The 13,027-nt window shown below is 42.4% G+C and overlaps 1 protein-coding gene across 1 annotated transcript; it reads right to left on the reverse strand.

Annotated features, from left to right (window-relative positions):
* Window positions 1-2,063: 2,063 nt before the first annotated feature.
* Window positions 2,064-9,902, reverse strand: IL4 (interleukin 4). The gene is made up of 4 exons (XM_061149322.1): window positions 9,733-9,902; window positions 9,410-9,457; window positions 4,507-4,632; window positions 2,064-2,217 (listed from the first exon to the last, which is right to left on the reverse strand). The coding sequence occupies exons 1-4, from the start codon at window positions 9,865-9,867 to the stop codon at window positions 2,119-2,121; spliced, it is 408 nt and encodes a 135-aa protein (XP_061005305.1). The 5' UTR covers window positions 9,868-9,902; the 3' UTR covers window positions 2,064-2,118.
* Window positions 9,903-13,027: the final 3,125 nt, after the last annotated feature.

Here is a 13,027-nt window from a genome sequence, read left to right on the forward strand (position 1 = left end):
TAGATCCATATTCTTGCAGACATGTCTTTAAAGACAAATTTCAATGACTTGACATTTGTTTTTTGCCCTTTAATTTCTTAAAATAGCAACGTTATTGAGATATGTCACATAGTGTAAAATTCATCCTTTTAAGTATATAATTTAGTGGGTTTTAGTAGTTTCACAGAGTTGTACAGCCATTATGACTATCTAATATCAAAGCATTTTCATTACTCTCAAAAGAAGGCCTGTATCTATTTGCAGTCACTTGGTCTTCCTTCATCCCCTCACCCTCTAGCAACCAATATTCTACTTTTTGCCTCTGTGGACTTGCCTCTTCTGGGCATTTCTTGTAAATGAAGTCATACCATATGTGGCGTTTGTGTCTGGCTCCTTTGAGTTAGCATAGTGTTTCCAGGCTTCATCCATATTGTAGCATATGCCAGTACTTTTCTTTTTACTGCCGAGTAATATTTGTATGGCTCTACCACATTTCGTTTATCCATTCATCAGTTGATTGACAGTTGTGGTGTTCCTGCTTTTTTGCTGTAAATGAATAATGCTGCTGTGAACATTTGTGTAGAGATTTTTGTGTGGGCATGTTTTCAATTCTCTTGATGGAGATACCTAGGATTAGAATTACTGGAGTATATGGTAACTGTTTAATCTTTTGAAGAATTGACATACTGTTTTCCAGAGTGGCTGCACCATTTTCTGATCATACCAGCAATGTGTGATAGTTCCGTTTTTTCACATCTGCACCAATGTGTGTTACTGTCTGTCTGTAATTTTAGTGCTTTAACTTTTAAACTTTCATGTAATTTGTTTTAATCTTTTGGCTGCACCTCACGGCATGTGGGATCTTAGTTCCCTGACCAAACTCACACTCCATGTGCTGGCAGTGCAGGATCTTAACCATTGGACTGCCAGGGAAGTCTCCTAACTTTTAAACTTTCAAAAGCATTTTCTCACTTGTGCACATGGTCATACACACAGACTTCAAGTAGAAAGTCAAAAATCTCCTGCCCTTTCACTGTTCCTTATTCCAAGTCCCATCCTCAACAATCCACCTTCCTTTTTTTTTTTTTTTAGTTTCTCTGGTGGTTCCCATTGTAATTCCAAGGATTTCTTGATTTACTCACTATTGTTCTTTTTTCCCCCCATTTTTCATTGTAAAAACTTGCAAACAAGTAAAAGCAGAGTAATGCAACCAAACTTCACGTACCCCTCTCCAACTACAATGTTCAATTCGTGACCACCACGCCAACTGTTTTTATCACACTTTAGATATTTTGTGTTGGTTTCTCCATTGAAAAGTGAGAGTCTGCCTTATTTATATTGCCCTTTCCAAATTTTTGTAGTAAGCTGTTTTTAGATCTTCTCTTACTTTTGCAGTTTTGAATAAATATTTGATTTGTTCATGTTCCATCAACCTTTGACAATATTGCTGACCTCTCCCTGAGTGAGCTGGGGTGTATTGGTGCCCCCACCTCTTTCTCTTCTTTTGCTCTTTACCTCTTAATCATTTTCAGCTTATTTTTATGTTGTCAGTTTGATAGCATTTACAGTCTGTTCTGTAAGCATAATTAAGTCTTCTTTGCTTTGTCTATTGGTTGGTTCTAAGACTTGAGTATCAAAAGGATTTACATTATTAGGACTTTAACTCTTGTTTACTGTAGTGCCGTGTAGTGTGCTAGAATTATTCCTCCCACCCCCCATGCTTATGGACTAAATATAACAACCCTTGTGCCAATAGGAGAAGAATGTTCTAAGCATCCAGTTGACACGTTTTCAATTCAGAATTTTTCGATAATCAATGTGACTTATGGACTTAATCTGCAAGCTCTTTTAATTATCATTTATATCTTATGTGGCCTTGTATTCTTTAATCATACCATGCATTATGTCCCCAGTGAGAAAGCTTGAGAGGGAAGTAGTTTTTCCCTTTTGACTCTCACACCAATTTTATTCTCTTCAGTAAATTGGTTTTCCCAATAGTTGGCAAGCAAATATAGCCTGTGCCATTAAAGTGACATCATGCATCAGATTCTACATATACTTTATTTTATGATGAATTATAAATATATAAATATGTTTAAAATAAGGCTATTAAAAACTCATAAATTAAAATAATCAGCTTCAACACTTTGAGTATTTCTCCTTCATAATCGTCTTTAGCCTTTCCAAGAGGTCTTTCAGCGTACTTGTACTCGTCTTGGCTTCATTCACAGAACAGGTCTACAAAAAAAAATATTTCATTAGTTTGCATTGCTAAGTATTTGAATCTTGCTTGTGCCAGTCTACCCGGGTCAAGCCTGCATTTGCACTTGCCACTTGAACAGTGATCAAACCAAGGCTGCCAGTCTGGCTTGACTCTGCTGCTAGGCTAACAGGGTTTAGCTGTTTTTTGTGCATGCTACTTACATTCCAGAAACGGCCACTGTAAATCCGTAACTGTCTGCCTTCAGGGTGTGGCCATCCCTGGACAGGTGTGTCACAGCTAGGTGCTGCTCAGGGCGTAACAGGGACGGAGGCTCAGACCTGCCCACTGCCGTCTTGGGCCTTCTGTGTGGCCACCTGGACTACTGAGAGACAGATTCAGTCCATTTGCCATCCTGCCCATTAAACAGCAACCTAACAGGTTGGCAGCACTTCAGTTGGGAAGGATTCCTGCTGCCTACCACCTGGCCACAGCTTCAGTTTGAATCTCAGCTCTACCAATTTATTAATTGCATTGCTTAAGATAAACTACTTAGTTTGTAAAAGCTTCAGTTTCCTCCTTTGTATAAAATGGGAACAATAGTGCCTGCTTACTAAGATCATTAAGAGGGTCCAAAGAGACAATGAGTGTAATATCTGCTCCCTGTTCTGTTACCTTCTAAATAAAGCAGCATGCCCAGAGAGAGGATGAACATTCCCAGGTCCTCTGCTTGGTATTAGGTAACATCCACTCTTGGCTCTGCCACTTCTCCTACATCATCAGTTCTCCCCTCTTACTAGGTCATTCCCACCCAATATACGGAGTATATTGACATGCTCCGTATAGACCTCATCTTAAAAGCACTTCACTTCATACCTGCCTTCAGCTATTGTTCTGTTTCTCTGCAACCCTATAGAAAAATACCCTAAAGGAGTTTTTCATACTCAGTATATCTTTCTTTTCACTCCTCCCCACACCTGTTCTCTATGGAACCTACTCTCCTCAGACTTTCATTCCCACGTCTCCATCTGTGTCAGCACCATCAGTAACCTCCATCATGCTGAGTTCAATGACCATTCTTAGTGTTCATCTTACTTGACCTTTCAGTACATTTGACACACTCCCTCCTTAAAAGAGTTTCTTCGCTTGCCTTCTGGGATACCGCACACTCTTTGATTTCCTCCTACTTCACTGGCTACTACTCGGTTTCTCTTGCTGGTCCCTCCTCTTCCTGACTTCTATATGAGTGCCTCTGGGCTCAGTCCTTGGATCTTGTCCTTTCTCTGTGTCATTCAGGTCTGTGACTTAAAGATCTTTCTGAGAACGCTTCACTTAATACCACAAGTTCTGACCTCTCCCTTTAAGCTTCAGACTTTTTCAACAGTCCTATCAGTGTCTTCACAACCTCCAGCCTTGATCACCCCCAGTCTTCCACATCTGTAAACAGCACCAACCATCCACCAAGGGGCCCAGGTTAGGAACCGGGAGGCCATCTTCCACCCTTCCCATTACCCCGCACCGTAGATCTGTCAGCAAGTCCTTCTGGCTCTATTTTCGATCATAGCCAGAATCCAACAGTGTCTGCCACTGTTACTCTGCAATACCCACCATCATCTGCAGCTGGAGTACTGTGGTAGCCTCCCGACAAACCGTCTCACTTCTGTGCTTACCCTACTCATTCTGTTTACCACACAGTAGCCAGAATGATCATTTAAAGTCACATAAATCAGGTGGCAGTCTCTGCCGTGCTCCAAACCCTGTGGGACTTCCCCACCATGCTTGGGGCAGAATCCATAGGCCCTGTGTGGTCTCCTGCTAAAAGCCCCTCACTTACTCAGATCCAGCCACATTGGCCCTCCTGTTGATCTTTGAACACATGAAGTTCATTTCTACCTTAAGGCCTTTGTACAGCTGTTCCCTCTGCCTGGAATATTCCTTCCAAGTTAGTGATGTGGCCAAACTCTCTTGCTTAATTCAAATACCTGCTTAGATGATGTCGCCAACTACTAAATCGGCCCTCTCCCTCTTGACCTCTATGTTCTTTACTCCTGTATTTTTCTTCATAGCACTTATCACTGCTGGACGTCATGCTATATGCTTGTTTGCTTTTCTCACTGACCCATTACAACATTCTGTGAGAGCAGGAAATGTATCCCCAGTGCCTAGAACAGTACCTATAAGCAACACTCACAGAGTCTCAACAAATAAAATTTGTTGAATGAATGAACAGGCTGATTAAAAGTGTACTGCTAGTCATGAGGAGGAATATTTTAAGAAGTCGTACTGCCATCCATTGGATGGCAGGCTGTTGTCATAGCAGAGCTTACCTTGCTTGCCAAGCCGCTGAGATTCCTGTCAAGTCTGCTCAGGAATCTGTTCAAGCACGTGTGGCTCCTGTAGATACGCCTAAGCTCAATTCCAGCCCTGCAGAAGGTTTCCTTCTCAGTTGTGTTCTAGAAAGAGAAATGCTACAGATAGCCACTGGCCAGCTGGATTTTGAACACAGGAGAGAGAGATTTCCTTTTGATTTCTTCTTTCCAGGGGGACAGGTGGAGAAGGTGAGTTTGCTCACCTGTGGTCCAGCTATTCAGGTATTCCTGCCATGTGAATGGAGGCTGCTCATCACAGTAAATAGCCTTTCCCAGTTACTTGCAAATACAGTAGCCTCTTACCGAAACCTCCCAATTTCTTTTCCATTGGAGAGTTTTATTGAAAGGGTACCTGAAGCAAGTCACTCAACTAAGTTAATGAGAGAGTGGGGTTTGAATGCAGGGTTACCTGTCTACAGCCCATGTCTGTTTCTTTACCCCATGCAAGTTCTTCTGTCTGTGGAGGGAGTCGTAGGTACATGAGCTCATAATCAGAGTCTGCTCTCTCTTACTCCTATACTTTATAGTTTTTGAATCTAGGTTTCCCTGGAAGTCCCACATGCTTATTGAGAAAATGAATATCCATCCTTTGGCCTGGACAGTGCTGCTTTAGCCCCAGTACTCTCCCATTTAGCCCTCCTCCTGGAAGGTAGCAGCATGAGGAGGCGTGTCCCCACACAGCTGGACGCGAGTTCCGGGGTCAGGGCCAGGTGCCCCAGGAGGTGGGCCTGGGAAGATGAGGGGCAGCTTCTGAGAGAGTGCTGGGCCTTGGACGGAGTTTCTCTAAGAGGCCTTTGGCCTTGAGTGTGCAGGGTCAGAACCTCTTTGGAATACTGGCAGCTCTGATGTGAGTCTGGCCACATGGTTCTCTTTTTTATGAACCTGGGAGAGGGAATATGTCTCGGGCCAGGTCAGGCCTGGTATGTTCTCTCATTCTACTCTAGGACAGGGTCATGGAGCCTGGAGGGTATGTCTTAAGCTTGAGCCCAATCCAACTCAGATAAACCTGTCTTCAGCCTCTGCCAGGACCTTTTCTCATCCCTTGCCACTCAAAGTGAGGTCCGTGAAGCAGCAGCATGGACATCACCTGGGAACCTGTTAGAGATGCAGAATCTCAGGCCTCCCTCTGGATCCACTAAATCAGTCTGTGTTTACAGGATCTCCAGGGGATTTCCATGAGGAGCTCTGTCCAAGCAGCTTTTTTGGTTCTCCCATATTTTTTTCTGATTAACAAGGCTTTTTACTATAAAAATTATATGCATTCAACAAGAATGGATTTTTTTTTTCATCAACCATCAGCCAGAGAGAACTACTATTACAATTTTGGTAACTATATTCCCAGATTCTTTTTAATACTTTTTTTTTTCAATAGGGACCAACTAGTGATATTCTTTTCTAAGCTCTTAATGCTTAACATATAGTACTAGCAATTCCTTAAATCATTCAATAGTATTTTAGAACATGAGATTGAGAACTGTGGAGGAACGTAGGGCATATTTGTGCCACAGCTGATCAATCCCCTACCTTTGCATTGTTTTTGTTGATATCAGTACAGTAGCAGCAAGTCATCTGTATAGATCTTTGAATTCATCTCTTATTTCTTCAGGCTGAATTCTAGAAGTGCTGTTGATTTTTTTAGGATATTTCCAGGAAAACCTTCACCCAGACCGAGGCACCAGAATCCTAGACTACAAAGCTTCCTCTGCACTGTGGAGTTTGATGGCCCATAGTCCTTTAGAAGGACATGTATATAATGAACAGCCATGAACCCACCTGGGTCCTGACTCTAATTGGAAGTTTAAGAGTAGCACCAGTGTCTCTGGGCTCTGGGAGTCAAGAAACCTCCCATAAGTCACTGTATCTCTGGGGGGCGTTGTGGGTGAGCAGAGGTGCTGAGACTAAGATGACAGATGCTAGCTGTGTATGAGGATGGAGGCAGATGCCTGTGTTGCTGGGGACAGAACAGTGAGGTCCAAGAATGTCAGAGGGAGAAGAGATCCTTTGCTTGTTTTTCCATCAGAATCTAATGAGACTTTTCTAAAATTTTGACTACTTTGACTAGGGACTTAGAACTTACACTGCCTCAATTTTGAGAAAACATCTTCTAAAGAATTTTCAAAAGATTTCTAAAAATGATTAGGATAAGTATAGAAAAGAGTTTGAATCAAATGGAAAACCTTTAAAAGAAGAAATTCTAAAGGCAGTTTTAGTTAAAGGCCTTAATGTTTTAGTTCCATTGGGATTGTGGCAATAGGATGACCCTCTGTACCGCCTGCTTTTTCATCTGCTTGTCCAGCTTTCACTGCCTTGAGTGTATCTTACGTAGCTCAGGGGGCTCGCTTTCAGGAGCCATGTGGACTCTGCAGTTCAAAACTGCTCAGGAAAGAGGCTCAAAAGGGAGACCTGGTTTCCTGCCAGAAAGAAGCCTGCCCCTCCTGGGAGTGCAACAGTGGCGGCACACCATTCCTGAGACTTCAGTGCAGGGTTTCTGCTAGAGCTCTAACGAGGGTCTTGCCTAGCTTCTCTTTGGGACAAACAGATCTATCCTATATGTATTGTATCCATGATCTCCACTTATGCCCAGATTTAATCAGCCAGTGCTATATGTGAAAAAAGTCGTCTGCTTTCACTTTTAAAAAAAGATTTCAGGTTTGGCATAGAGCTCTCTGAAAACTTACGGACTTTTGCACCTTTTGGTAGTAGAAAATGCCTCCAACTAATAGTCCACCAGAGAAGTCCTTCCTAGGCCTGCCAGCTTGCTAGCTTTCTACCTCGCTCACCTTACTTCAGAGACACTGGGAGCACTGCCTGCAGAACCCAGCATTTAGATCAGCACATTTTCATTGTTCCAGCGTGTGCCAAGAGCAGGATGCCACCCAACTTGAGCGTAATGGGCCTCTGGATCTCAAAAAAGCACTAAAATCAATATGCTTGATTTTTGGAAAGATATTCTTGAGAACACAAGAAAGTAACTTTTCCTCCCATATAGCAACCTTGTGGGTTTTGAAAATAACAGCCTTTTTTTGTTCTGAAGTATCTTTAAAGGTAAGCAAGCAGTGCTGAGTCTTTGAGGAAAAGAGAATGGAAAAGTGAGATTGTTAATCCAGGAGGAATAGAAAGCAGTTCAGGAGAAGGCGTGAGATAGGTAAGAGTGCAGGAAGGTAGTGGGAACTGACCTGCACCTTGGCTGGGGAGGGGGTTGGCTGTCTTCTAGAGCAGCCCAGAGTGGGGTCGCCCTGGGCTCGCAGTCATGGAGGGTTGATGATTTCAAACCCCTGGCCCCTCTCTCTCAGAATGATTGCTTCTCTACAACCAGTTTTTGCCTTTAATCAAGAGTTATATGGTAACATTTTCCACTAACTCAAGAGTTGCATTCCAGCCAACTTTCAAAATTGCTTTCATATCTTCAGATGTAGAAACTGAGGCACAGAGAGGTGTAGAGGCTTGTCAAAGGCCACATAGTTAATAGCAGAACTGGGGGTAAAGCCACCACTGTCTCACTTCCAGCCCCACAGTGCTTCTGCTGGGCTTTGCCCTTGGCTTTGATAGCACCCTGTCAGCAGTGACCCACCCCCTGGAGAACCCAGAGCATGACTCAGTGATGCTTGGCTGTTTTATTTCTCTATATATAAAATATTAAGATAGATAAAGTATTATATATAAGGTATCTATATAAAATATTAATAAATGAAATATATAAAGTATTATACACTAGATATGATATTTTATATATATATATATATATATAAAATCCTTCCAACCTGCTGTTAGATAGTCTGATACAGGATGAGATTCTGAAGGATAAAATTATATAATATGTATTATACAGTACATATGTTTATATTATATGCTATTATATTAAAATATTTCATATTATTGTATTTCCGACTCCTGGAATAATCTTTAATGAAAAATGAGATAGTCTGGATAAAGGCCTGAAGAATAGTTTTGCTCACAAGCAGGACAGGCCTGCGCTGTGGCCCTGGCCAAGTTACCCTCTGGTACACATGGAAAGCAGGTGGTTAGGAGACCACTGGTAAATTGAAGCTTTGGGTTTTTCATTCTCACTTGTGTGTTTCCATGAAAACAGGAACTGATGTGCTGAAAGCTATTGATATGGCTGTAGTCATGTGTTTGTCAGAGAAAATGCACTATCAGCTGTCAAATCTATCTCCTCCCACTGCAGATCGGGAGGCGGGGGTGAGGCGCAGGAGGAGGAAAGGTGAGATGCCCTGGCAGGAGCAGCCGGAGGCAGGGATATGCTGGCCCCTGTCTGATAGGATGGTTCTGGACCGGCCAGAGGGGGGTTTGCAGGACAGAGAAAGCTGAGGGTCTCTGGACAGCCATGCCCGGAGCTGGTGGGCTGTTAGGTGACCGGGCTGCGGAAGAGGAGGGGCTCTGGCGATACGTTTTCTGTTGCCATAGGAAGTCTCTTAGACAAAATGAAAGCTCTCTCAACCTGTAATCTCAATATCTGTTTTTGTGAGAGTATTTGGTTTTTCAGAAATGTATGGGCCAGAAAAATTCTCTCCTTCAGCAGCATTAATTGAGTGCCTCCTATATTCCAGGTACTAGATCTGGGTTGGGTAAAATCTTAACGAGCTTTTCCTTGATTGAGGTCTAAATTATGACTACAAAACCCAAGCTTTCTACTATGTATCTTCTAAGTCAAGTGAAACCAGAAACACCAAAATGCATTTGAGAATAAAGATCAGAAATTCTCAGTCTTTGAAAACATTTCATACATTATAGTTAGTTTGAGCCTGTTTGCTTTCTGTTAAAGAAATTTGTTTAAACACTTGTGGATGGCTCTCTTCACCAAGTCACCCATCAGCCAAAGCAGACCCAGGACAGTTCTTACCTTTGGGGCAGCAAAGACGTCTGCTACAGGCAGCTCCATGCATGAATTCTTGGCCCAGGCAGGAACGAGAGAACAAGAGACTGAGTTACCTTCAACTGCACAGGGTAAGCCTTCCTGAGCAGCCCTGACTCTCTTAAACTAAGAAAACTTCCTATAGTCCCTCAGGAGGAAAAAAAACCAAAAAACACCAGGAGAAAAATCTCCACACCATCCTACCACCAACCACCAAGTCTCTAGGAGCTGTTATCTTCTTTTCACAGTCTAAGAAATAGGCACAGCATCACCAGAACATCTGGAGAGATGGTGCCAGATAGCTTACTCACCTTTCTCGCTGTGAGGATGTTCAGCGTTTTGATGATCTCTTCTAAGGTAATATCGCACTTGTGTCCGTGGACGAAGTGGCTGGTACATGCCAGTAAGCAGACCAGCACTGGGATCAGCTGGGAGGTAAGCCCCATTAATAGTATCTCTATTTGCACTGACAATGTGAGACAATTAGTTTACCAGGAGAAGCTAACAATGCAATTCTGATAAAGATATCTCTATATATAGATTTAAAAATTGCTGAAACTGAGGGAAAATAAGTTTACATTGGAAATTTTCATTACACCAGGTTGTCAGTCATTTGGGGCCAATCAGCACCTCTCTTCCAGGAGAAAAAATGCCTCACAAAAACAGGTAAAATGTTCCTGTGAAATCAGACCAGTAGGAAAATGAAACCTTTTTTTAAAATTAACTACAAAGTATCAGCATAGGAAATTACACCATAATTTGCTCTTTAGATTAATCTTATCAGCTTGGGGTTGCTGCTGGCTTTTTACTTTGCATAGAAGGAAGAGGCCACAGGTGTCCGAGTTTGTTTTAGTGCAGGCCTCCTGGGGAAAGATAGAGTAATATCAAGAAAGTTTGACTTGATTAGTATTTCACCTTGGCTTCTTCCAAGTATGGGTGGCATCTGGGAAACTCTCCTTTTGTGGAAAAGCTGATCTGTGGTTCTTATCTCTGGGTAGAAGGAAAGTAATGGGCACAGATTCTCTCCTGTTGTAGCACTCAAACGTGCCTTTCTTCCACATTTAGGATTTTGGCCAAGGACATGTAATATGTGGTAGAGCTTCATTAGGACCATGTCAGGTCCATAGGTCTTTAACAGTAAGGAGGCTCTAGGCAAAGTACGCCTATCCCGAGGTTTCAGGAATGACTCTTTTGAGCGGTTTTGCTGGCAGTCCAGTGGTTAAAACTCTGCACTTCCACTGCAGAGGACATGGGTTCGATCCCTGGTCAGGGAACCTAAGATCCCACATACTGTGCAGCAAAAAAACAAATAAAAAATAGAAGTAATTTTTAAAAAAGGAATGATCACTTTGAAAATGGATTTGAAATACAACCTGAGCTAATTAGGGGAAAAGAGTGATAATTTCACAGATTTGCAAATCAATTGTCCTGGTCAAGGTGCCACCACTTGCCCTGGCACCTCAGTCTAATTCCTGTGGGTGCTGCACACCCCTACCACTGACTCAGATGCCTGCGTCCCAGCATACCACTGGTTATTCCTCTCTGAGCCCTTCCTTCTCTTTCCTCTCTACTTCCTTTCTGTTGGTTTCTGACCTTCCTCTCCAATAATTTCCTCTGGAAGGTCATACAGAAACCATGACTGCTAAGGTTATTCCTGCACTTTGGCTCTTATTTACGTGACTTGTAGTCCATGAAAGAATCTGGACAATTGTAACAGGAAGGTCCTTGGACCATATTTAGGATCCTTCCATTGGGACTGTGCAGCGAATTTGCCGGGCTCAGCGCAGTGATGTCTGACACCAGCTGCATGACGTCGGGCCACACTTCCAGGTTAAGGGCACAGCTTCCACAGTACTGTCCTCACTTCATACACTGGCTGATCATTCAGGGATCCCCATTCCACCTTCACTTCTGTCCAGCTGGCTGCAAAATTGAGTCCCCACTATCCTCTCGGATTCATAATTTGCTAGAATGACTCACAGAAATCAGAGAAGCACTATATGTAAGGTTATAGTTTTATTACAGCAAAAGGATACCAGTCAGACTCAGCCAAAAGAAGGGACATGGAGGTTGAGGTCTAGGAGTGTCACAGGTATGAAGCTTCCTCTGTTCTCTCCCTGGAGTCAGAGCACATCGCTTCCTCAGCACTTTGCTGTGTGACTCCATACGCAACATGCCAAGCGAGGCAGCTCATCAGAGCTTCGGTGTCCAGCTTTACTGGGGTGTCATTCAGTAGATGTGACTGATTGAATCCATGGCCTCTTGGTTGACCTCATCCTCCAGCCTCCTCCCTGGAGGATGGGCTGATGACACAACAGCTTAATAGTGTAACTGGTCTCCAACTTGAGTGGCCTTACTAGCATGAACTGTTAGGTTCTGCCACAAATAGCAAAGACACTCCTGTAACTTGGAAGATCCCAAGGATTTACGGGCTACCTCCAGGAACTGGTGACAAAGGACCTGTCAATTCTTTATTCAAAGGTTTTAGAGGTTACCTCCCAAGAGCCAGGGCAAAGGTCAAACTTCTCTGGGTAAGTTCTTTTTTTATTTTTTATAATACTTCTTTTTTTCCCCCAGTTTTATTGAGATACAATTAACATGTCATTGAATAACATAATGATTTAAATTATATTTATCAATATATTGGAGAAGGGAATGGCAACCCACTCCAGTATTCTTGCCTGGAGAATCCCAGGGATGGAGGAGCCTGGTGGGCTGCCGTCAATTGGGTCGCACAGTCTCGGACACGACTGAAGTGACTTAGCAGCAGCAGCAGCAGCATTGTGAAATGATTACAGTAACTTAACATGAGTTCTCTCATATAGATATAAAAAAAGAAAAAATATTTTCCCTCATGATGAGAACTCTTAGGATTTATCCTCTCAACAACTTTCAAATACTCCATACTAGAGTATTAACTATAGTCATCATGTTTTATGTTATACCCCCCAGTTCTTATTTACAGCTGTAAGTTTGTACCTTTTAAAAAAATTTTTTTGTTTTTATTTCTTTCTTTCTTTGGACTTCTCTGGGTATTAGTTTTGGCATGTGGGATCTAGTTCCCTGACCAGGAATAGAACCCAGCCCCTTGCATGGGAACTTGGAGTCTTAGCCACTGGACCACCAGGGAAGTCTCTAGTTTTTACTTTTTGATTGGCTTCATCCAGTTCCCCACCTATGGTAACTAAAAATCTGATCCCTTTTTCTATGAGTTTCGTTTTTTTTTTTAGATTCATATATAAGTGAGATTATACAGCATTTGAGTTTTCACTTCAGTGTCTATCTCTGTTATCATATATGGCAGGATTTCCTTTTTATGGGTGAATAATATTCCATGGTATATGTACTGCAACTTTTAAAATTCATTTGTCCGTGATGAACACAGGATGTTTCCATACCTTGGCTGTTGTAAATAATGCTGCTTTGAATATGGGAATGCAGGTATCTTTTTGAGTTAATGATTTTGTTTCCTTTGGATACATTTCCAGAAGTGAAATTGCTGGATTATGTGGTACTTCTTATCTTTTAATTCTTTGAGGAACCTGTATAACTGTTTTTCGAATGGCTTTGCCAGTTTGTGTTCCTACCAACAGTGCATGAGGGTTC

Source organism: Dama dama, chromosome 9 (assembly GCF_033118175.1).
Source record: "Dama dama isolate Ldn47 chromosome 9, ASM3311817v1, whole genome shotgun sequence".
NCBI classification, from domain to species: Eukaryota; Metazoa; Chordata; class Mammalia; order Artiodactyla; family Cervidae; genus Dama; species Dama dama.